This window comes from Mobula hypostoma, chromosome 17 (assembly GCF_963921235.1).
Source record: "Mobula hypostoma chromosome 17, sMobHyp1.1, whole genome shotgun sequence".
Lineage (NCBI taxonomy): Eukaryota > Metazoa > Chordata > Chondrichthyes > Myliobatiformes > Myliobatidae > Mobula > Mobula hypostoma.
Genome location: NC_086113.1, coordinates 40,035,588 through 40,061,128, shown reverse-complemented (window position 1 = coordinate 40,061,128; position 25,541 = coordinate 40,035,588). Strand labels below are relative to the sequence as shown.

Genomic DNA, 25,541 nt, shown 5'->3' with positions numbered 1-25,541 from the left:
GCCATGCATCCTGTCAACCATGACTCTGCCTGCACAGATGCTGCATAATACGCTGTTTCGCCAACAGTTTTCTCTCTGCTCTGCTATATCACCAGCTAACTTTGTCCCTTTTTGAGTTTAAAGTAGTATATGTGAACACATTTATGGTTCCTTTCGAACACCTATGGATAGCAAATTGATTTAAGGTCAATTACATATATTTGCAATGTAGGGAATATACATACATTTGCAAGAATTTAGGGATACTTTCAAAGGTTCATTTTATTGTAAAGGTTTATGCATGTACAATACAACTCTGATATTTGTCAACTTTATCTGTTTCATTGATATGGTTTGAGGAATAATGGATACTGGGGACAACTTGCCACTTTTCTATGAAAATGAATTGGAATATTATATATCTGCCTAATCTCAAGGGGAAGATGAGAGTGAAATTGAATTCAAATTGGAAGACCTCTGCTGTGAGGACTTACTCAAAATTGCACTGGGATTGTCCATTAGTTTTATTTAGTGCTCAACTTTCTGGAGTGGTACTTCAGTCAATGTCTGGATTCCAGAATGTTCAGTAAACTTTGTTTACGTAGTCTGGGGAAATAACTACTTGTTAACATTATTGCATGTAAATTATGCAATTTGGGTGTCATTACCGTTTTGAGTATTTGGTAATTTCTTTTGTCTGTTCCTTCACTTCTGAGATTGATACCATTTCTGCTGTAGCACTTAATCCTACGGTTAAAATTTAAACTGTAATGACTGAGCTGCTTAAATACACAATGAGTTAATTTGTGTTCTGATACTTGATATTCTTTGCAATGCATTTGTTGCCCTACTTTCAAATCCAGGAGTGATATAGTGCTGTTGGTATAACTCCTTTGGCTTTTGTGGTATTTTCCTGATATTGAGACAATGGCGGGTAAGTGCTACTTGATTCTTTTTATTTCAGGTAAAAGACAAATGCAATAAATTTCCCATTGTTGCTAAAAGATGTGGATTATTCTTGAAAAAATCAGGTTGCTTTGGAACTGCACAAATGTTGAGTATTTAAGAAATTGCTTCTTTTGGTTTCATCAAGGTACAAGAAAGAATTGACATTTATATAATGCCTTCACGTTCATTACAATGTCTCATAACACAATCTTATTATGTGGTAAAAGTGGCAGTTAGTTTGGACACAGCAAGATTCCACAAACACCAAGAGGTAGTTAATCCAGCTGTTTTGTTTCTGTGATGTAAAGTGAAAAATAAATGTTGAACAGGCCACTGGAATTTCTTTCTCTTGTCTCATAAATTTGCTGGCGGGTAGTGTAGTGGCATCAGCAGTACGAGTGGTCTCTGGTTAGAATCTGGCTGGCTTTTGCACACTTTCCATCAGTGCTGGGTTGAGTGTTGAGCTAGCAACACGGCCTCATAAACGGCAAGGTTGTCACCCATTGTGCCACAAGGCAAGGAGAGGAATAACTATATACTTATGGATTTACATGATGTTAGACCCACTTCAATCGATTAAACAGAGCCTTGGTTTAACATTTCATTGTAAAAGGTGGCACATTTTGATCTCAGTGCATATTAGACTTGAAATTAAGACTGTCAAGTTTACCTATCAAATTTGGTTTCTTTGTCTTATTTGGTCATCCCAAGGGAGTAGTTAACTTTGTTTTATTTTCCTTTAATGATTTCCTTCCTATTTGTTTTATTATACACCTAGTCACCTATGATTTTCTTGTCAATTATTTTTCCTTTTATCAGTTTTCAAAAAAATTTTTTAATTTACATTTGACACTGAGGGGTTGATTTATGAATGAATTCTGTGAGAGAAAATTTATACATGGACCATGGTAGGACCTGGCTTTTTAGTTGCCTTTTCATGTGGGACTATTATGAAAATTGGTTGTACTGAAATGTATTTGGAATTTATTCTTTCAACAAATGCATCTATTGGAGAAATTTCTTAGTTCACTCTATATGAAGTACATTCAGTTCTGACATTATTTCAGTAATGCTATGGGAATACAATGGCAAAGAAATTTGTATCCCTCAGTCAGATACCCCGAATATTCAACAACGTTTTAAAGAAAGCATTCATTTTATAAATGGTATCTTTATAACAGTTGACTCTTCAGTATATGTCTTGTGTTACAAAGCTATTTTAATGTTATACTGAATTACAGGCCACTCTCCTTCACACACAATACCAAAGTTCCCATGGTACCTCTTGCCCAGCCATTCTGATTTCTGAAATTTTGCTTAACAAAATCTGGTCCAGAAATGTGACCCTTTTACAAATAAATGAATGGGTGTGTAGAAATTTCTATAATGCCTCGTAAATCTGCAACCTGTACCATCTCGAAGGATGTGTAAGAGCTAGAGCTGGAACATGTATCATCATTACTTCCAGGTCACTCAGCTAAAATGCTGGTACTGCCTGCAAAAGCTTTTGACAATGGCCCAGACCACATTGATTCAAATTGACTCACTGTCTTCTCAAATTCAGCTAGGCTAGGGTGGAAAATCATAGAATAGCTGTGTCACAGGAGAACGTGACCGGTGTGTCCATGCCAGCACTCTATTATACCAACTCCCTGGTTCCACTCACAAGCCTTCCTCCATCGCCTTGCAAATTTTTCTCCACTAAATATTTAATGAGCTGTCTCTCAAGGTGTACATTAAGAACATTTTTCTTCAATATCTGCAATTAAAAGTTCTAATCACATACTCTCATTTTGTTCTTAAAATATTTTTTTCTCTAATGTCACTTTGAATTCTTTTTCTTTAGTACCCGTGACCTCTAGTCTTGACTTCCATTTTCACTCTGTCCTTTATTTTGCATTTATCAAATCTTGGCCTTCTCCAAAGAATACTAGCCCCACCCTTTCAAATATATCCTTGCAACTATTTCCCACCCCAAGAATTTTTTTCTCCTGAAACCCCTCTCCTCCTTCCTATGATGTTGCAACCAGAGTTGAACAAAATACTCCAGTTGAGGCCAGGCCAGTCTTGTATAAATTATCAACAAGACATTTTAAACTCTATGCTTTTAATAATAAAATCCAAAACAGTATATGCCTTATTAAGCAACACACACAAAATGCTGGTGGAACGCAGCAGGCCAGACAACATCTATAGGAAGAAGCACAGTCGACGTTTCGGACCGAGACCCTTCATCAGGACTGAAACATCAACTGTGCTTCTTCCTATGGATGCTGTTTGGCCTGCTGCGTTCCACCAGCATTTTGTGTGTGTTGCTTGAGTTTCCAGCATCTGCAGATTTCCTCATATATGCCTTATTAAACCCACTCTTTAAACCTTTCTCTGCATCTTGAATTGCAGGTAGAGAGGAGATGGCTGTAATACACATATACCCCAAGATCCTTTGGCTAGTTCAGCCCATTGGAACAGTATCCTATATTTTGCATGGATCTAATGTTGTTTTGAAACTTGGAGATTTATGTAGTTTCTTGTGCTGCCAAGTCAAATTTTTAAAATTCTGTCAGTTGCTTATTGAGTTGATCTCTTTGGTTACAGTAATGTGTTACCCAATGTACAAACCAACAATGAACAGTTACTTTTTTTTAAAGTGTTCGTTCAGAAGTTTGTGTCCTCAGAAACCTGAAGAATAGCTGGTACTGTAAAGCATTGTGCTAACCACTACACTACTGTGCTGTCCCAATCCCTGTTGTTAGATCTGTAATACAACATGGAACTCAGAACCCAATAGTATTCAGGCAAGAGCACTCCAGCTGAGCTAAGCCATTTATTTATTAAACTGTCTTTCGGATTCGAAGCTACTGGAGAAGAGACTGGCTGGTGTGTGGGAAATTAGAAGCTTGTGTGTCTAAATCAGTTGTCCAGAACTAGCAATCAGTGCTAAATAAAGGGTCCTTTTCATTAACTGAAATATTTTAGTGTTGAGATGGTCTAGGTGATTTGGTTCCCAAATGACTGTAGGTTACCATTGAGGTATTGGAAGCTCTTTTGTAAGTATTGGAAGCTCTTTGGTAGATAAACAGTATAGTGTCCTACATTGGAAGAGAACCTGAATACAAGAGAAGAGGTTTTTGCTTCAATTTGAAAGATCCCTGAGCTCACTGTACAGATCATGCCTGAAATACTCTGTGCAAATCTAGTCTTCTTACTATGACGAAAATATTTGAGGTAAAGGTGATGTACTGAAGGTGCACCCAGATTGATTCCAGGGATGGTGGATTTGTCATATTAGGGGAGATTAGGTGTTCTGAGCCACTTCTAAATGGAGTTTAGTGGAATGAGAAGTGATGTCATTCAGACTGTTAAAAGTATTATGGGTCTTTGACAGGGTAGATGTTAGATTGACATCTCCTCTGGCTGTGGCATCCAGATCCAGAGAAACAGTTTCAAAATAAGGTACAGGTTATTCAGACAGATGAGATGATTTTGTTTTTATCCAGATGCTGAATCTTTGGAATTCTCTTCCTAGGAGATTTATGGCCGCTTAGATGCTCAGTATATTTAAGACAAAGGTCGATGGACTTTCACATAAGGAATTGGTGCAGGAAAGTGCTGCTGAAATAACAGTATAGCTGTGATTCTTGGTGAATGATAGAACAGCCTTGAGTCTAGCCTACTTTCTTTTCTTGGGATTTGTATGTTAAGGAAAATATCTGTCAAAGATCTAGTAATTTCTGATAAGAGCTGCATTTTTCCAATACCTTCTGCTGTGAGGCATTATTTTGAAGGGTCCCTTGTATCTTGTAAATATACTGCCAAGAGTTTGGCTGAGCAGCTAATCATATTAAATATTTTTAATTAATGCCAAGGTGGAAGCATTTTTCTATTATTTTTTAAAAGCAGGGATTGAACTATAAGAACCTTAAAATAATTAAAATTCCTTATTTTGAAATAGTTGCACACTTCTTAGGCCAAATAGTTTTGTATGGCATTATTATGCCATGAAAATTCACTGATACCCCTTGATCCAGCTGGGGCAGTGTTTGCTTTCTGGACCTCAGGCATACAGCACTTGACTTTCTGATCAATATATAGATTGCTACTGGAAGTGTGCATGCATAAGTATTGGGTGAGGATGGGATTTGGTTTCACTACACTATCATTGAGTGCAAGTACCTAGTGATTTTTGACCTGTGCAGTTTTGATCCTGTGTAATGCCTAATTCTTGTGAAGCCTTACTAGGGCAAGGAACAACTTGCTCCAGAACTTGCTCGCCATGACTGCTTGGGTTTTTTCTGGGTTCTCCAGTTTTTCCACATCCCAAAGATATATGGGTTAGTAGGTTAATTGGTTACATGCGTGTAACAGGTTGGGCTTCGTTGGGATGGAAAGGGCTGTTACCATGCAGTATCTCTAAATAATAATATTAATAATAAAAGTGCCTCTGTTCCAGTTGTAGACAATTTTGCACATTTCGCTTATACAGTTTAGGTCAGAATATCCAAATATAATTGTTCAAAGTAAATTTTTATCAAAGTGTGTGTATGTTTGTATGTATGTATATATATATATATATATTACTGTGAGCTACCTTGATATTCTTGATGTTCTTGCAGGTATTTACAGGAAAAAGAGAAATACAATAGAATTTTAAGAAAAAATATACTTAAGTAGACAAAAACTGCCGAACACCAGTGTGCAAAAGAAGACAAGCGGTGCAAATAATAATGGTGATGGCATTCATTTTTGGTTAACTGTGAGCACCTGACATTTCAGGAGGACCTGTTGAAACGTACAGCTGTAAATCACTAAACCTGAAGTTAGCGTTAAAAGGTTTGAAATACGTTCTTATTTTAGACCCATTTAATCATACATCACAGTCCTACTAAGGGACTGTGACCTTACAACAGTTACACATAGTGGAAAGCTGCATAAGCTGGAACTGATGGACAAGGTCATCCTTGTTTAGTAAGGCAATCCATTTTTACCAGCTTCTCTTTGAGGACAGTGGTTTGGCTTATATAAACTTGGTGGTCAAAAATGGATAAGTGTATTTTAAAATACTTTATTATAATTCATGGTTAGAAAAGCTCATGATTTCAATGTTTTTCCTCAGTTGTTTCTGAAAAATAAATGGGAGTTAATCTTCCGTTTCTTGTCTGTGGGGGAGGGTTGACGGGAATCACATTTGTTCTCTTAAAAATATAAGCAGTCAGTCAATCAAATCACTTCATCCCATAATCTCCAAATGAAGCATAATCTTATAACCTCATATTACAGTTTTATAATATGTCAGTTATGTAAGGCCAAAGGGATTTAAAAATGTAATTATAGACCAGCAGTGTAAATGTTTGTGAAGGTACAATAGAATTCTCTTGCTTTAAAATACTTCCTTCTCCCTTTAATCACTCTCTCTCTACCGCATGTCCCAAGTTACCTTGGTTTGTCAGTTATTATTTCACTCAGAGGTTTTGAACCTTTACTCTATCAGAGAATGTAACCATTGCTGCACCGCAGCTCTGCCCCATGCTGTGGGTTTAACTGCGTACTCCCTGGATGACTAGCCTTACTGTTCCTCATGCAGCGATAGTGGATTAGACACGAGGTTCTGCTCACCCCCCACCCCCCAGGAGACAGGCAGGCACTTGTCACCTCTCACTGGTTTTCCACGGCATGTTGAGGAACAATAGACGCCCGACATGAATGAACAGAATGATGAGGAAGGTTGTGCCAGCCTGGGTGAGTCTGAGACCACAGAATGAGTCAGAATATGACTGCATTTTCGTTTTATACTCATGAGCTTCTTGTTTTCTTCTGAATATCCAATGTTATCTTTTCTTGAGTCACAAGGGTGAAATCAACTTGCTGTAGTAAAAAATCAATTTCAGATTAAAGCCTTTGTGAGCTTTTCAGTACCAGTGAGGCAAGTATCTGTCGCTATTCTTCTCTCTCTTTCTCTCTCTCTCTCTTTCTCTCTCTCTCTCTTTCTCTCTCTCTCTCTCTTTCTCTCTCTCTTTCTCTCTCTCTCTTTCTCTCTCTCTCTCTCTCTCTCTCTCTCTCTCTCTCTCTCTCTCTCTCTCTCTCTCTCTTTCTCTCTCTCTCTCTCTCTCTCTCTCTCTCTCTCTCTCTCTTCTCTCTCTCTCTCTCTCTCTCTCTCTCTCTCTCTCTCTCTCTCTCTCTCTCTCTCTCTCTCTCTCTTTCTCTCTCTCTCTCTCTTTCTCTCTTTCTTTCTCTCTCTCTCCCTCCCCCTCTTTCTCTCTCTCTCCCTCCCCCTTTTTCTCTCTCTCTCCCTCCCCCTCTTTCTCTCTCTCTCCCTCCCCCTCTTTCTCTCTCTCTCCCTCCCCCTCTTTCTCTCTCTCTCCCTCCCCCTCTTTCTCTCTCCCCCTCTCTCTCCCTCTCTCTCCCCCTCTCTCCCCCTCTCTCCCCCTCTCTCCCCCTCTCTCCCCCTCTCTCCCCCTCTCCCCCCTCTCCCCCCTCTCCCCCCTCTCCCCCCTCTCCCCCCTCTCCCCCCTCTCCCCCTCTCCCCCTCTCCCCCCTCTCCCCCCTCCCCCCCCCCCCCTCTCCCCCCTCTCCCCCCCTCTCCCCCCCCCTATACTCTATCTCAAAATATTGAACTCTTTTCTGCATTCCTTGAAAAATTAGGATAAATGCTAACTTGATCTTCAATCATATTGATAAGTAGAACAGAGGGCATAATTTGCAGATCAGATCTACAAAATTATTAATTTTCTGTGGTTCTCTTTCACCTGCTATAATTTAGCAGAATGAAGTCCTTATAGTTTATCATAAAATTTCAGAAGCATTTATTGTTTACTCCAGATTACAATGGTTGGAATAAATTTAGTTGTAATATTTTATGTAATGAATTTTGTATTTGGATGATATCCTTTTATCAAGAAGTGCAAGGCCATAATCAAAGTTACAAAATGTAGTCAAGACATAAGGATTATTGAAGAGTTGAAGGATTTCATTAGTGAAGGATGTTGCGTTTGATGTTAAATCAATGGAAAATTTAAGAATGAGGTGAAACAGTTTGTTGTGTGGAACCCTCTCTATTGTATAATCCTTGAAATGTCAATCTTCTGTCATCAACTAGATCAGTACTGTGTTTGACCCCAAAGTATCACACATTGTGAAAGGTAGTTTGGCTGGTGGTGTCTGTGACGGGTCTTAGAAAAGGGCCATCTGAACAATCCCATTTCCTAGTAATTCTGCAGATTTCTCTCTCGCAATATTAATTCCTTTCCCACTTGAAAGTTATATGTGTTTGCTTGCATCACCTTTTCCGGCAGAGCATTTTAGATCTATACAGCTAATTGCATAAAAGACATTTTAGATCCTAAATGGATTCTTTTTTTTGCTGAATATGAAAATCTGTAACTCTGAGTAACCGCTTCTTGGCCGTATGGAAATAATTTTCCAGTGCATAGCAGGTTTCCGTATTTTTTTTCAAATGCAAGTCAAATCAGAAAAATTTAGAAACCGCTAGGTGACTTGCTTTTTCTTGTCTTCTCTTCAGGGAGTTGATTGATAAATACCTCACATATGTGGTATCAGTATTCAAGGCCTTTGTAGAGTTCAGTTTTACTGGAAGCGTTTAAGGGCAATTGATAGGAAATTAAAACTCTTGGAGATGGCTTAAACAGAGGAACGGATGGATAGAGGATTTAATTCAAGCTGCAGGGATGATGGAGTTCTCGAATTGGACACAGCTTAAGTTGGATTAGGGCTGAAGCTAATAAAGCTTGGAGGAGGCACCTATTTGTTTGTCTTTTAAGAGACATTGGAAATGATTTCTGAAGATTCTGGAAAGCAATTTACTCATCAAGAAAATCAGGGAAGATAAAGGCGCAGTGTTGCTATTGTTATGTTGATACCCCAACCCTGAAAAACACAGTTTGTGATTTCTTGAGTTTCGTTCTTAGATGCAATAAGATATATAGCAAGAACAGCTTTGAATTTTAATGTTCATAAAAATTGCACTGCTAGATGAATTACAACATCATTTACAATTTGTTTTTCAAGTAACATATTAAAGAGGTATGAAGTAATGAGTATTGAGAAGAATGTGTTCTGATAACATAGAATATTATGGCATACTACAGGTCCTTTGCCCATGATATTTTGCTCACCTTTTAACCTACTCTAAGATCAATCTAACCCTTCTCTCAGATATAGCCCTCTTTTTTTTATTTCATCACTCGCTGTTTAAACAAAAACATCAATCACTGACATACTCCAATACTTTCTTCTGAACACTGTAAAGGTATGAACCCTCATATTAGCCATTTATGGCCTTGGAAAGTATCTGGCTGTCCACTCTATCTCTGTCTTTTATCATCTTCTACACCTCTGTCAAGGCACCTTTCATCTTCCTTCAGTCCAAACAGAAAAGCCCTAGCTTGCTCAGCCTGTCCTCAGAGGACATGCTATCTTAGTGGTCATTGTCTCTAAAATGCTCACCCATGGTGAAGTCTGTCACCTGACCAGGTTCATTGCTGAGTAATAAATGAAGTAGGGCCTCTCCTTTATTCAGCCTGTCTATATATCAGGAAACCTTTCTGGACTTACCAAACAAATTTGCCCCATCTCGAGTAAATTGTCCTGTGATTAGGCTAGGGTTAAATAGGTGAGTTGTGAGCAGTGTGGCTCGTTAGGCCAGAAGGGCCTGTTCCATACTGTATCTCAATAAATCAGAATCAAATTTATTATCATTGACCTATGACATGAAATTAGTTGCTTTGCTACAGCAGTGGAGTGCAGAGACAAAAATCTATAAGTTACAAAAATACGTAAATTGTGCAAAAGAAAAGGAATAATGAGGTGGTTTTCATGGATTCATGGACCATTCAACAACCTGATGATGGAGAGAAAGAAGCTGTTTCTTCCATAATCACTGATATAACTTGGGAATCGTGGCAGTCGTGGCAATTTGCGTATGGAAAACTCAAACATGCAGCAATGAGATGGACTTTACTATTCGGTTATTCAAAGTGTTGACCTCCACACAAGGGAAAATTCTTTTTTTTCCCCTGGAAAGTTCATAGGGATTATCTTAGCATTCATCAGTAAAGAAGGTTCCATTTGGTTGACGACATCTCCATTTCTGTAATGGTGAGCCATTATGGAAGCAATGTGAATCCACTGCTTTCTGGATCAGAAGGTTATTATTTCTTAATAGCAGCACATTTATTCTTGTTATTTCCCTTTGGAGGAGAAGAAGCCAGATGGCACATGTGATCATTTGTAAACGATTCTTTTTAGAAGATGTTGGAATTGTAATATGAATCTCAGCTTTTGTTTTGAATTACAAACATTTTCCCTAAATTATCACTCATTAAAGAGCTAACATTTTGTATTTAATTAAGTATGTCTTCAACAAGCAGAAGTTGAGGAGAATCAATAAAGTAAAATTTGATGTGGCCCAGAATGTTGGAATCATGTGCAGGACCTCGTATTCCAGAGCGTTCTGCTGTTGCAGTAGCTTTATTTAACAGAAAGTAGTCTTTAATTAAAGGAGACGTCATTGTAAAAATCAGCCAGGGTCTGAACTCTGTACTTTACTGCTAAAAAGTATGTGTGTATTTATTGAGGGCAGGGTCAATTTTGGATGAGGTTCCTTGAGGAGTAGGATAGGCTATTAGACTTTTTTAATTCACCCAGGAAGAGGGGCCTCATCATGCCCCATCATTTGAAGTAATGAGCATTCATTTTAATAATATTGGAGGTGAATGTGAGTTAAAACATATGGAAATAATTTTGATTCATGTATATACATCTTCAAGCAGCAAAGAATCAGTTGGAGGAAAGCAGGTTGAGCAGCATCAGAAGAGCCAAAAGTATTGTCAACATTTTGAGTTGAAACCCTGCATCAGGACAGCTTTTATAATTGTGGCATTCTCTAATTATAACAACGTATTTTTTGAAACGCTATTTCATGCCATGCTTTATTGTGGACCAACTAGATAGCTCTATCAAAGAGATGTCATGCATGTGACAGGCTGATTGAAGGCTTTCTCTCTATAATATAAAATAAATTAGCAAATAATTATTGGAAACAAAGGTTAACATGTTTTCTGTTTGATGCAAGTGTATTCAAAAGACAAGCTCTTGCAACAGCTAATCAATGTTAATGTATAGCTTCTAAAGAGAGTTGCATTAGGTTATTGCTAATGAGGCTTAACCTGTTTTCTGGGTTATTCCAATAACAGGTAACAAGGTAGGTAAAAAGCATTTTACTTGTACCTAGATAACCTCAACAGCAGAATCTAGCTGCCATTTGAAACCTTTTTTTGTTCTATAATTTTTAATGACATTTGTACCCATAACTGGCTGAAGACTCTATAAAATTAATATTTTGTCACCTTCTCCATGTTCAATGAACCTTGCACATTTCTATTTTCAATATATTAAGGGTGTGGGAGAAGTAAAGTTTGTAGTAATTAGTCAAGTACATAAGTGTTGGGTTCCAGAATTGCCAATTTATCTTTTGCCCTTAACCATTCACCCCTTACCCCCTGCCTCCAACCCACCCCAATTTCAAATCTGATAAATTGCAGCCCTTGTGTAGTTTGAGTTGCACCTACAGGAGCAAATGTAAGTTCAAACATTTCCTGTGCTGAATTAGCTGATCAAGGTCATGATATCTAGTGAGATTTTGCTTCAGGCCCATTATGCTGAGAAATTAAGGGGTAGGGTGGTCTGAGTAGCGCCTGATACAGGCTGATGTGCTGGTAATCAGTGAACTCTGACAGAATGTACCTGTGCTGATATTGATTAGGACATCATTCTACTAGACTTCTGTCCTACCCCATCAGGGTAAAGAGACCTGTTGATGCTATCATTTTCAGAATGGATGTAGTTCTGGTTTGTTATTAGTAAATAACCTCAGTTGTATTGCTGCCTGGAATTAATAAAAGCATTAAAGCATTTCATTGTTTTGTCCTGGCATAATCTAGTGTTAATCTTGCCATTTCAAACTGGAATAGGGCCATGAGAGAACAATTGTGTCACAGCACAGGAATGAGACAAGTTGATGCTACTTTCAGTTATCCTAGCAATTTAACTCCAATAATCCAGCACCGTTAGAGCTCTGTTTGTCTAACAGATTTTTCCAAAGTATTTGCTATTACGCCTATTAATATACCAGCACACTTTTATTTCACGACTTCTTGTTGCACATGAGTATAATAAATTTTTCAGTGAACCTCGTGGAAAGAGTTAGAAACAGAACCTACACAAAATGTTGGAGGAGCTCAAGGGGCTAGAGCTGAAATGTTGAATGCCCACTTCCCTCCACTGATGATGCTGGAGCTGCTGAGTTTCTACAGCATTTTGTTTGTTGCTCCAGATTTCCAGCGTCTGTAGTCTCTCTTGTGTCTGAATTTAAAAGGAGTGCAGGAAAAAAACTTCCAAGTTTAAAGGAGGCATGGGCAAATGAACTCACTGAGCCAGATGCAAAAACATTGGTATTTCAAAACAATTAGACTCAGGTTTATTGCAATTTTATTGTAATTGGACTTCCTGCTTCAAGAAGTTAATGTAGCCTGAAAGTCAATTTTACTTTTAAGTAAAATAGTGTGCAGTTGTTGTCACTCATAATGTATTTCTTTACTCTTGAGCAGATGCAGTTCAAACTTTTGACAAGCACTGAGTTACTTTACTAATTAATTTAAATTCATTCAAAGGATTCAGGGTGTGAAGGCTGATATTTATTTGCCTTAGCAGCCCTGAGTGGCACTGAGGAACATTTTGGATGGCAGTTAAGTAGAGCACTTTGGGAGTCCAGTCATTTACTTAGGCTAAACTTTTGAATGCAGCAAGTTAGTTTGTATAAAAGAAGTATAAGGGAAGGTTAGAGATGGTTTTGTTAAATTTATCAAATAACTTTCATGAATGTCATTTAGTAAAGTTAATATTAATGGTGAAGACAAACTTGTCTTAACGATCCAATAATATTAATTTTATTTAATTAATTTGTTTAATTAAACTCCTGAAGTAAACTGTGAGGCACCATTGCCAATCTAATTGCTCCAATTTCTGCTCTCTATTCTTCCTTTCCAGATGCTCAAATCCTTCTGTCTTGATTATTTTTTCATTATTTCTGCTGTGTTCAGATGAGATCTGATTAAGGATTTGTTCATCATTTCATCAATCTAGAGCATAGTTTTTTAGACTGGGATGAAATATTGCAGATGGTACTGAATTTTATCTGCCTAAAGGTATTTGTGCTTCGTGCTTCTAATGATGACTGATCTAACAGATAGAAGCATAAAATTAATAAGCCTTAATTAATGAGACAGGATTGTGGGAATTTTCCATAGAGATATTGTAAACATCTGGGATCAACTCCCATGAAACAACTTGAGTTTGAAAAATTTCCTATTACTTTTAAGAGAGTGCAAAATGGAATTTTCCATTTCTGATGATTGAATGGGGAAATAGATCATCGGTTTTCTTCTATATAAAATAGTTAATCATCTAATCATTCTTAAAGCACTGCTTTCTTTAAAAATAAACAGCCACATTAATCCGATGTTTCATTTAAAATTTGCTGGGTTTGTTAAGAGGCAATTAATGGAACAAATTCAGAGGAAGCAATGTGTAGATTATGATACCAGAGTAGTATTTAAAAATGATCATCTGGCTTGATCACCGTAAGTTTTATTTTGGTAATATGCCTCGCCATTAACCTCTTACAGTACCAGATCCAGAGTCACCAGCTCACTGTTTGATTTTTGAGCTGATGGTATTTAATTTGGAAATTTTTCTCAAGAATTCTTATTGGGATTCTGTTTATTGATTACCTACCTGATAGAATTAGTAGATTCTGCGTATTAGTGTCGAATGTGCGAAACTGACTCATTGCTGTTATTGTTTGGCATTGTTTCTCAGGCCATGGCCCTTGGCATATGAAAACCAGTGAGTGGGCCTTGGGAGATATGTAGACTTTGTAAATTTCTGTCCATCATTCTGATGGAAGATTTGAACAGTAATTACTGAAAAGTGGGTATGACCTGATTGGCTCATAAACCAATCAGAAGGCTGTATTATGCTTGGGTCCTGAGCAGTGTAAATCTCAGACAAGTGGAGGTAGATGATTTCTTTCTCAGGGAAAGTGTTCATGAACACTTTGGTTCTTTTACGCCCATCCAGTAGTTTGGTCCCTTTCACTGATGTGTATGTATATTTTCAAAATCTAGTTTATTTCATTAACTGAATTTGAATTCCTTGGTATCCAAAGAAGGGTAGTTTGTCCAGGCCTCTAGTTTTCCTGTAGGCTCTGCACAAATAAAATTGCTTCCAATTTTCATGTACATATTTCCTTTTGATCTAATTGGAATTGAAGGCCAGAATAGGAGTTTTGGAAGGATATCGGCATTTCAGGAGGTTCTGTATAGGAAGTGTTGGCAAGCTACTGTTTCTGTGAACCAGTGAAGGACATGTAGGGCAGAAAGTGTCACGTGACAAAATGCTTTCAAAGTTGAAGGTATTCAGTCTGACATTGGATGAGGAACTTTTATTTGTAGTTAGCTCCTTTTGCATCCTTCATGCCGTATGGATTTGAATTGTGCCCCTTAAAAATATTTCTATCCACAATCAGTCTGGAACACTATCACATAAGATTCACAAATACAGCAGATGAATGCAAATTCCTGTATTATATTGCTAACTTTGTTTACAGCTGAAGGCAGGAGGAGAAGATGGCGGCGCGAGACAGCTCGAAGCGGCCACTCCGGTGGTGATATCTGTTATCTGTCAAGTAGGGTGCCATGCACAATCCTGATTTGATGGAGACAGACGTTAGAGCACGGAGGAACATCTGGTGAAATTTCTGAAATGCCTGCTTTGCTGCTGCTGTTGCTGTGTGATCCAGAATCTTCAGAGGGGAAGGCCCGGGTCCTCGGGTTTGCTTGTTGCTCGGCAGCCAGGGCGGGGGTCGAAGTACTTGGCAGAGGATGGTGCTTGGTGTCGGAGGGCTGGTCAGAGGCTCGTAGTTTTCGGATGGACTCAGAGTCGGCTGTGGTCGGGTGCTTCCAATGCATCGGCAAGTTTGCGGCGCTTGAGGTTCATGGCAGGGAGTTTCTCCCTTCTACTGCCTGCGTGAGATGTTGGGGCTATCGGGACTTGAGACTTTTTTTTACTGTGCCCATGGTCTGCTCTTTATCAAATGACGGTATTGCTTTGCACTGTTGTAACTATATGTTATTATGTGGTTTTGTCAGTTTTAGTCTTGGTTTATCCTGTGTTTTCTTGTGATATCATTCTGGAGGAACATTGTATCATTTTTTAATGCATGCATTTCTAAATGACAATAAACAAGGACTAAGTGTCCTCATAATCTAATCTATTAATGGAAAATATGCCTGCCGTGTATTGTACGTTAACATGTATTTCTATACTGTGTGAATATGTGTATATGTCTGAAAAGTCATATATTTTTGCAGCTCAGTAAGTTAAAAGTGCAAAGTCATTAATTCTGGATCCAGCAAAATAGTTGTCAGAAAACAAAAATCTTGAGCTCAAATTCCACTGATCTCTTCAAATTAAAATGATAGAGAAATATGCTTTAATAGCTGACGGTAAAAGATCTTTGTCTACATTTGATCCAGAGGTTGAATTTTTAAAAACTGGTGCTGAGGACTAAGATATCAGAAAATCTCATGTAAACTTATAACTGTTGCCATTTTTGCAAAGTTTACTGGTGATGAGTTAGAATGTTCTTTTTTACAATATGTGAAGATGTTACAATTGATTATGTTTATTTCTTTTAGTGTTGTCAGATATTCAGATTCTAAGAAGTTGTTTTAAAAAATCTCTGGAGGGATACAAATTAAAAATATCAAATAACCATGACTGGGAAAAAGTGGATATTTGTTGTAGCAAAAGCAATGTTTAAAATATTAAATGTTAATTTTACTAAAGGATATTCTATGTGTAAATGTTCAGTATTGTTGTGATCTTGTCATGGAAACCAGTGCAGACTAGAGTAAGGCCCTGGGCAAATATAACTGACATTAGAGAGTCATTCTGAACATTTACTACAATTTATTTGAAAAATGTGTACAAGGTAGATTATAGAACTTGTTGACACAGGGTCATTTGTTTCCTGATGACTCTTTGACAGACACATCAACTGCACCTGTTGATTCTTGATTTCTAAGTGCTTTAATGTAGGTACAAGTCAGCAGATCTTCCAGTGTGAAGCAAATAATATTAATCAGATTTCTTTTGGATTTGAAGGCCAAGGGTTGAAACCCCATTTCATATGCTTGAGCATTTAGACTGAAGATCTTGCCTAATACTGAGAGTGTGTTGACCGTCTGATTTTGCAGCTCAGTAGGTATCAAACGGGCATTGCTTCAATGAATGAGTAGCATTACACTAGGAGCAGAAACTGGAGCAGTTAGATTGGCAATGATGTCTCCTAGTTCACTTCAGTGGTTTAACATTGCATCTGAAAGAAGAGTTTGTCAAATGATATACTGTGTTCTTTCAGTGAGCAGGAGTCAGCCACTCAGGCACTTCAAGCTTACCCTTTCAATTAATAAGATCACAGCTGATTCTACTGTAACATCAGTTCCATTCTTCTGTCTACCTTCTATAAATTTCTCTCCTTAACTTGTCTGTTCACCTCTGCCTTAAAAATATTGACTCTTGATTCAAAGGTGCTGCTGAATTTACTGTGTTGTTGGAGTCTGATGTCATAATCCTTTTGCTCTTTTATCCCAATTTTAGGTCATCAATTTCCATGTAGGGCCACCTTTCAACATTTTATTGTTGCTTGATGGAAACACAAGGAAAATACATTAATCTAAATATGAATCAGTTGTTTTTCAATGTTCTGTTTGTAGCATTTTGAAATCGTTTTTTTCAATACTAAAGAGTTAAACATTGGCAATGGGTTCTATATAGATGATGGTGTCTCCTTGAATTTTGAAGATTGAGAAGTGATTTTAAAATAACAAAGGGATTCTATAGAATATAATATCAGAACCAGCTTATTCAGAAATGAATCAGTAAGCTTTTGCAAGCAAGGGCAGTAAAAATATAGACTGCCGTAATAATGCTGTGTGTTAGACCAGTATTTTATGGTTTTATTAGATTAGACTATGGAGAAATACAGATCAAAGACATGAAAAAGAATGAGTACAGATTAGCTTCTATCTGATTAATGGTCGAACTGGGCCTCGAGGGACTGAATGTCCTACTTATGTTCCTATATTTATTCCATGCGCCCTTTCTCACATATCCTAGAGCTAAGCAGGCTGTTGATGAAATATTTGTGTTTCAAGAGTTGTAACTGATGTTGCATTGCTTCCCTGCTAGCCAAATTGCTGGACTGAATTTAACTCCAGCTCATTCAATGTTATGCTGGAATTACATGGAGACTAAACCAGAGTGAAGCAGTAAATGTTCATACCTATAAGGCACTAGTGATATAGTTGGGGTTATCTTATAATTTAATGACTCAATACCCACTCATCAGAATCAGGTTTATTATCACTGGCATGTGACATGACATTTGTTAATTTAGCAGCAGCAGTATTTCAATGCAATACATAATCTAGCAGAGAGAGAAAATAATAATAATAAATAAAACATAATAAATAAACAAGTAAATCAATTACGTGTATTGAATAGTTTTTTAAAAATGTGAGAAACAGAAATACTGTTTTTTTTTAAATGAGGTAGTGTCCAAGGGTTCAATGTCCATTTAGAGATCGGATATCAGAGGGGAAGAAGCTGTTCCTGAATTGCTGAGTGTGTGCCTTCAGGCTTCTGTATCTCCTACCTGATGGTAACAGTGAGAAAAGGGCATGCCCTGGGTGCTGGATGTCCTTAATAATGGACGCTGCCTTTCTGAGACATCACTCCCTAAAGATGTCCTGGGTACTTTGTTGGCTAGTACCCACGTTGGAGCTGACTAGATTTACAACCGTCTGCAGCTTTCAATCCTGTGCAAGAGCCCCCCCCCCCCCATACCAGACAGTGATGCAGCCTGTCAGAATGCTCTCCACGGTACAACTATAGAAGTTTTTGAGTATATTTGTTGACATGCCAAATCTCTTGCTAAAATGCTTCTACCTCCATGTGTTTTTTTTTAAATTGGTGGGATTTGACTTTTTATTTGGAGGATTAGTTGTTCAGTAACATTACCACTCCACTTATATACTTGAATGTTGGTAGTATGCACATGTGATACATTAGAACAAAGTAGGCTTTCTTTTTATTTGGTTAATGTAATATAGTACCTTTACTGTAGAGCAGCCCAAAATGTTTTCTTTAACATGTGATGATCAGAAGATTGCATAATGTTTATCTCCTTTCTTGGCTAGTCCCTCAGGATTGAATTCCACTCAGTTCTGATGTGCCCGCAGATTTAGCCATAGACAAGGTGGGAATGCTTGGGAGGGCCAGTGGACAGGTAGATGGGGTAAGGTATTCCTTCTACCATTTGCACTAGGCTTTGGCATGCCACTGATGCACAGAATGAAGGTTTCAAGTGCCATTCGAAATGCTGCTTTTCCACCTTGGTCACAGTGAGAATTCCCAGTAATCATTGGAGATGCAGCATCTTTTTCAAGGCGTTTTTGAGAGCATCATTTAATCTTTTGCTCTGTATGCGTTATATCTTACTTTATGGCAGAACTCAGAAAAGGGTCTCTATTTTGGAATGCTTATGCAAATGATATTGTCTTTCCTATGGTGCTAACAGAATGTAATTAGAGACTTAATGTTGTAAATATTGTCCTAGGAGAGGGTACCGATGTTGGTTATTTTATGCTTGCAGTGGATATAGAGAGTTTTGCAGAGACAGTGTTGGTGGTTTCTATCCAGTGCTTTGATTTCCTGCTAAAAGATCATCCAAGTGTCAGAAGCTTGCCGAGAGTCGCGAGTGCCGTGGCTCAATTGACCATGAGTTTAATCTTGGGTTTGATAATGATCTTCAAATACTATCTTCCTCAGATAGCCAAAGGCTACCTTGGTGTGCTGAAGACACTGAATTTCTGCCTTCAGTGAAAGGAAGTGGTTATGTTTTCCATGATTTAGTGGACATTTATTGTCAGTGAGCACTGTTGTACTATAGGGCAAGTCAGTAGAAGGTCTTTTTGTGCATATTGATTGTAAGGTCCATCCTTTTGTGTAATGTCTGTGGCTACACACTCATGCAGTCTTTTTATAAACTCCCAGACGGATAAACAGATGTACCATTGTTAAACACCCAGTGATTAGGCACTTCCTCTTTTGTTATCTCATGCTTTGTTTGTATGTTTCTCTCTTCCACTACTAATGCTGCCACAGCCTTATTATGGGAAATTGTTTACAGATTGTGGTGTAGAATAAAAGACAGGACTTAATGAAAAGTTAACAATGACAAAATATTAATCCTGTGCTCTGAGCTTTAAAAGCATGAGTTATTGGCTAGGGCTCCACACATATCAAAAATATATTTAAAACTGCTGTTATCTTCCATGAAGAAGTCTTGTGTAAGAAATGTTCATTTAATGATTACTGAGAGCAGTCATTAAAAGCTATAAAATAGTTGTGTTGTCAAGCAGCACAATATTGCTTGGGGTGGATCAATTTTAAGTCTTTTGAAAGGCTGCATAGATTGGGTACAAATTGGGCTGCTCCATTGTACAAGTTATTTAAATCTATAACATAATGTCATTTGACTTTCAGGGCAATGACACACTTGCTGAAGTGTCAAAAATATATTTAAAGTAATGGGAGTAATTGGAGGCATAAATCTAACATCATTTGTAAGTGTGATCAGAAGAACTCCTGTAGATTAGATCAGATCAGATTAGATTCAACTTTATTGTCATTGTGCCGAGTACAGATACAAAGCCAATGAAATACATTTAGCATCTGACCAGAAATGCAAAGAATAGTGTTATTTACAAAATAACTGCGAATAAAAAAAGTGCTACAGCACACAAATATAAAAGTACTGAGACAGTACAATACAGATGCAATACTGCTTAGCACTGTGATGAGAGGTTCAGCAGTGTCAGAGCCTCAGGGAAGAAGCTCTTCCTATGCCTGCTGGTGCGGGAGCGGAGGCTCCTGTAGCACTTACCGGATGGGAGGAGAGTAAAAAGTCCATGGTTAGGGTGAGATGCATCCCTGATGATGATCCTGGGACAGAGCAGAGCTTTCTTGATGCTTGACCTCGTCCCTGTAGGCCATCTCGCCATCCCCTCTGATCAGACCAACCACCGTGGTGACATCTGCAAACTTGATTATGGAGTTAGAACCATGTACAGGAACACAGTCATAGGTGAAAAGGGAGTACAGACGACGGCTCAGCACACAGCCTTGAGGCACGCCGGTGTTCAGGGTGAGAGTGGAGGAGGAGAGGTTGTCTAACTTAACTGATTGGGGTCTGTTAGTCAGAAAGTCCAAGGTCCAATTGCAGAGGGATGAGCTGATACCAAGCTGGCGAAGTTTGGTGATCAGCTTGGAGGGGATCACAGTATTGAATGCCGAACCAAAGTCAATGAACAGCATTCTGACATAAGAGTTGGGGCTGCCCAGGTGGGTCAGGGCAGAGTGAAGTGCCGTGGAGATGGCATCCTGTGTTGACCTGTTGGTGCGATAGACAAATTGATGGGGGTCCAGGGTAGAGGGCAGACAGGATTTCAGATGTGATAGAACCAGTCTGTCAAAGCACTTTGCAATGATGGGGGTGAGTGCCACTGGATGGAAGTCATTCAGGCCCGTGGCAGTGGAATGCTTTGGCACTGGCACGATGGTGGCGATCTTGAAGCTTGTGGGGACAACTGCCTGGGCCAGGGACAGATTAAAAATGTCCGTGAAGATCCCAGCCAACTGCCCTGCACAGACTTTGAGCACATGGCCAGGTATTCCATCCGGACCAGCTGCCTTCTGTACATTCACCCTGCTCAGGGTGGCGTAAACATCGGAGATGGAAAGTGAGAGATGCAGTTCACCAGGTGGGAGATCCGCTTTGAGGGTGACCTCCTTGTTCTCTCGGTCAAAATGAGCGTAGAAGTAATTGAGCTTATCAGGGAGGGAAGCAGAGCTGGAAGGGGGCACAGTACTAGGTGGTTTGAAGTCTGTAATGACCTGTATGACATGCCACATGCGCCGGGGGTCCGAGGAGTTGAAATGCTCCTCGATCCTCTGTTTATATATGTGTTTAGCCTGAGAGATTTCCCTCCTCAGGTTGGCCCTGGCTGAGTTGTAAGCCTCCCGGTCTCCAGACCTGAAGGCTGAATCTCTGGCTTTGAGCAGGAGGCGAACTTCTCTGTTCATCCATCGTTTCTGATTGGGGAGAACTTTTATTTGTCTTTGTGACGTCACTCTATCTACACACTTGTTGATGTGCTCAAGGACAGAGCTGGTATATAAGTCAATGTTAATCTGAGAGTCTGTGGTGGCATGGGCAGCAAACGCGCTCCAGTCTGTGTGCTGGAATTGGTGCTGAAGAGTAGAGTCAGCACCCTCCAGCCAGATCTTAATAGTCTTCATTGTGGGTTTCACACGTTTAATGACCGGGCTATACTGGGGAAGCAGAAACAATGAAAGATGGTCGGACTGTCCCAGGTGGGGGAGGGTGGTGGCTTTGTAAACGTCAGCCACGGTTGTGTAGACATGATCTAAGGTTTTATTTCCCCTTGTGGTGCATGATACATTTTGGTAAAATCTTGGAAGCTTGGATATTGATATGCACTGTGTGCATACCACTACGTTAATGTTCTGTGTAGAAGTTTCATTGAAGTGGAAACGGTGAAATGAAGTGTACTGGGGGAAGGCTTCTGAAGATCTGTTGGGCAATGGCTTGTTTCCAATACTGTTAAAACTGTATAATAATTAGGATCATAAGAAACACTTTAACTATGGGGATGCTTAAAACCATTTCACATCAAGCCAGCTTCATACATTAGTAACAGAAAATGTTTTGTCACTGAGAATGCTACAGCAGCTGTTTCATCACTAGATACCCTTTGGGGTATTTTCATATATGGAGTGGAATGCTGAAAATGCTGATGCTGCTACAAAAATGAGAATTAGAGTGCCTTCTCTTTGTTATTTGGCTGAGTACACTGACAACCGGTTTATACCTTATCTCCACCTTGAATTGAGCATCATTTCAATTTCACAATTCTGTTTTCTTTCCACACCTTACTATTGTTTCATTCCTCCCTTTCTCCATACCTTGCATCTTTCTCCATCTCCTAGTCACATATCATTGGCTGTTCACAGTTGCAATGGCCACATGCTCAAGAATTTTTTTAAAAAGTCTTTGCCTCTATTGTGTCTCCCTTTATGACACTCCTTAACACTTCTCTTCCACTAAGCTGTTGATCAAATGAGTCCACGTGAATGGTCTTAATGCCAAATGTGGAATGTTCATTTATCTCCATAGCTGCAGCCTGGGCTGCAGAGTTCCTCCAGTGATTTTTTTTTGTGTGTTGCTTCAGATTCCATCATCTATAGTTTTATAGTCTTGTCTCAATTTGTAAATATTCCCTTCTCTGCTGTACTGCTTAAAAATTTCATTTAATTGCACACTTGTGATGCATTTTCAAATATGTTATATTTACAAGTCTTGTATAAATACAATGGATGGTGGGTGGAGATAAGTCTCTACCAAAGGAGGTGTAAAGTACTCCTTCCCTCTGCTAGGTCACTCCTGGGCAAGGTGTAGCACCTGCTAAGCCACCCGATCAGGTGGGGCCATGGTCGTATGAGCAACTGTTGCATGTTACAGGTCCTGGTTATACGACCACTGACACCAAGCAGGCAATCTCTGAAAAGTACTGATAATGGCTGGGGTCACCATTTTGTAAAGGCACTGCCCAGAAGAAGGCAATGGCAAACCACTTCTGTAGGAAAAAATTTGCCAAGAACAATCATGGTCGTGGAAGGACAATGATCGCCCACGTTATATGGCCTGGCACATAATGAAAAGACATAAATACAATATATGATTGTTGGAATTTCTGCAGTCTTTTTGCTGTGAATTATGCTTAAATATTTATTTGTCTGTTAAGATTGAGGAAGTTTGATAATTATTTGTGCAGTTTTTGGAAGGTTGTGCTTCAAACGACTATGGATCTTATTTTTGACTTTCTTTGTTTTCCATCCTTTTCCCTGGAGCTTATTTTAAACTTATCCTTGTGAATGAATTTCATGCTGATGAACATATGATTATTTTGTTTTAATTTTTTTATCTTGTTTTTGTGGGGCTTCAGCTTCAGTTTTCTTTACAGACTGTCATTTGCAATTAGGGAGATGGACAAATTCCCCAAATTAAAGTGTTTTATAAATTCTGCATTGGTTTGTTTATCATACAGCGTAGCCCCTTGTGTACATTGCTCATTCCCGACTCATTTGTCTCTTTAGTAGAAATGATTTGTTCACAAAGTGCTAGTGTGATAGGCAAAGCTGTCGTATAGTCAACATTCTAACCATCCATATATGCTGCCGATGAGGGCGAGAGGTGCCCATGATGTATTGGACTGATTCTACAACTCTCTGCTGCAGCTTGAGTTTCTGTGCATTTGAATTGCAGTACCAGAACATGATTCAGCTAGTCAGGATATTTTCAACAGTGCATCTATAGAAGTTTGTTAGTGTTTATTGACAAGCCAAATCTCTGAAGAAAGTAGACACTGGTATGTTTCCTTTGTGCTTACATCGATGTGTGTCACCCAGGACTGATTACCTGATATGTTAACACCCAAGAATTTAAAGCTCTGTCTTGCTCCATCACCAATCTCCAAATTTGTCCTTCCCCTTTCTGAGGTCAACAACTAGCTCTTTAGTTTTACTGAAGTTGAGATATTGAGTAAGCGATTGTTGTTGCAATACCACTCAACCACCACCACCCCCCTCGCCCTGCCCAAGGTACATTCTGGTAAGCAGATGCATCACCACTTGTTACATCCTTATTACTTTCAATAAGGTGGTGATCAGTTTTTTTAAAACCTTCAGAGATAGGAGCAGAATTTGGCCCATCAAGCATTATAGTCTTTTTGTAAAAGATTATCTTGCCTTTTTTTGTTAAAGCTGTTTTCAGTGTTGGTACAGTGCCTATGAAAATATTAACCCCCCCCCCCCCGGAAGTTTTCATGTTTTATTGTTTCACAAGATTGAATCACAGTGGATTTAATCTGGCATTTTTTGTCCGTGATCAACAGGGAAAAGACACTTCCGTGTGAAAGCGAAAATAGATCTCTACAAAGTGATCTAAATTAATTAAAATATAAAACACAAAATAATTGATTACATAAGTATTCACCCCCCCACCCTTTAATATGATACACCAAATCATCACTGGCTCAGCCAATTGGTTTTAGAAATCACATAATTGGTTAAAGTGTCCTAGCTATATATAAACCATGTGCAATCAAGGTGTTTCAATTTATTGCAGTAAAAATACACCTGTATCTGGAGGATCCAGCTGCTGGTGAGTCAGTATCCTGGCCAAAACTACACCATGAAGACAAAAGAACACCCCAGACAACCCCATGAAAAGGTTATTGAAAAGCACATCAGGAGATGGATACAAGAAAATTTCCAAGTCACTGAATATCCTTGGAGTATAGTTAAGTCAATTATCAAGAAATGGAAAGAATATGGCACAGCAGTAAATCTGCCTGGAGCAGTCCGTCCTCAAAAACTGAGTGACAGTACAAAAAGGGACTAGTGAGGGAGGCCACCAAGAGACCTATGATAACTCTGGAGGAGTTGCAAGTTTCAGTGGCTGAGATGGGAGAGACTGCACATTCAACAACTGTTGCCTGAAAGTTTCACCAGTCGCAGCTTTATGGGAGAATGGCAAGGAAAAAGCCACTATTGGGGGGAGAAAACTCAAATGGAATCTCAGCTAGAGTTTTCCAGAAGGCATGTAGAAGACTGAAGTCAGCTGAAAGAAGGTTCTATGGTCTGATGAAACCAAAATTGAGCTTTTTGACCATCAGACTATACGCTATGTTTGGTGTAAACCAAACACCACAAATTGTCAAAAACACACCATCTCTACTATGAAGCATGGTGGTGGCTGCATCATGTTATGGGAATGCTTCACTGCAGCAGGCCCTGGAAGGCTTGTAAAGGTGGAGGGTAAAATGAATGCAGCAAAATACAGGGAAATCCTGGAGAAAAACCTGATGCAGATTGCAAGAGAACTGTAACTTGGGAGATTTGTTTTCCGCAAGACAATGACCCCAAGCATAAAACCAGAGCTTAAAGACAACAAAGTTAATATCCTGGAGTGGCCAAGTCAAAGTCCAGAGCCTGATCCAATTGAGAATTTGTGGATGGACTTGAAAACATCTGTTTACTTACAATCCCCATACAATCTGACAGAGCTTAAGCAGTTTTGTAAAGAAGAGTGGTGAAAATTTGCAGTGTCCGGATGTGAAAAGCTAATAGAGACCTATCCACACAGACTCTAATTGCTGGAAAGGTGCATCTACTAAATACTGACTTGAAAGGGTGAATAACTATGCAATCAATTATTTTGTGTTTTATATTTGTAATTAGTTTAGATCACTTTGTAGAGATCTGTTTTCACTTTGACACAAAAGTGACTTTTTTCTGTTGATGTGTCAAAAAGCCTAATTAAATCTGTTGAG

At 38.8% G+C, this 25,541-nt stretch overlaps 1 protein-coding gene across 4 annotated transcripts in view; it reads left to right on the top strand.

The window, feature by feature from the left end:
- Nucleotides 1-25,541, top strand: part of LOC134357948 (solute carrier family 12 member 7-like) — a 265,931-nt gene that overhangs the window by 123,982 nt on the left and 116,408 nt on the right. Inside the window, exon 1 of one of the 4 annotated variants that reach the window (XM_063069756.1) lies at nt 6,437-6,663. The exons of the other annotated variants lie outside the window; for them this stretch is intronic. Coding sequence (XP_062925826.1) covers nt 6,624-6,663 — 40 coding nt within the window. The 5' untranslated portion in view covers nt 6,437-6,623. Of the gene's footprint in view, nt 1-6,436; nt 6,664-25,541 lie in introns of those variants that run through there. 4 annotated transcript variants of the gene reach the window in all.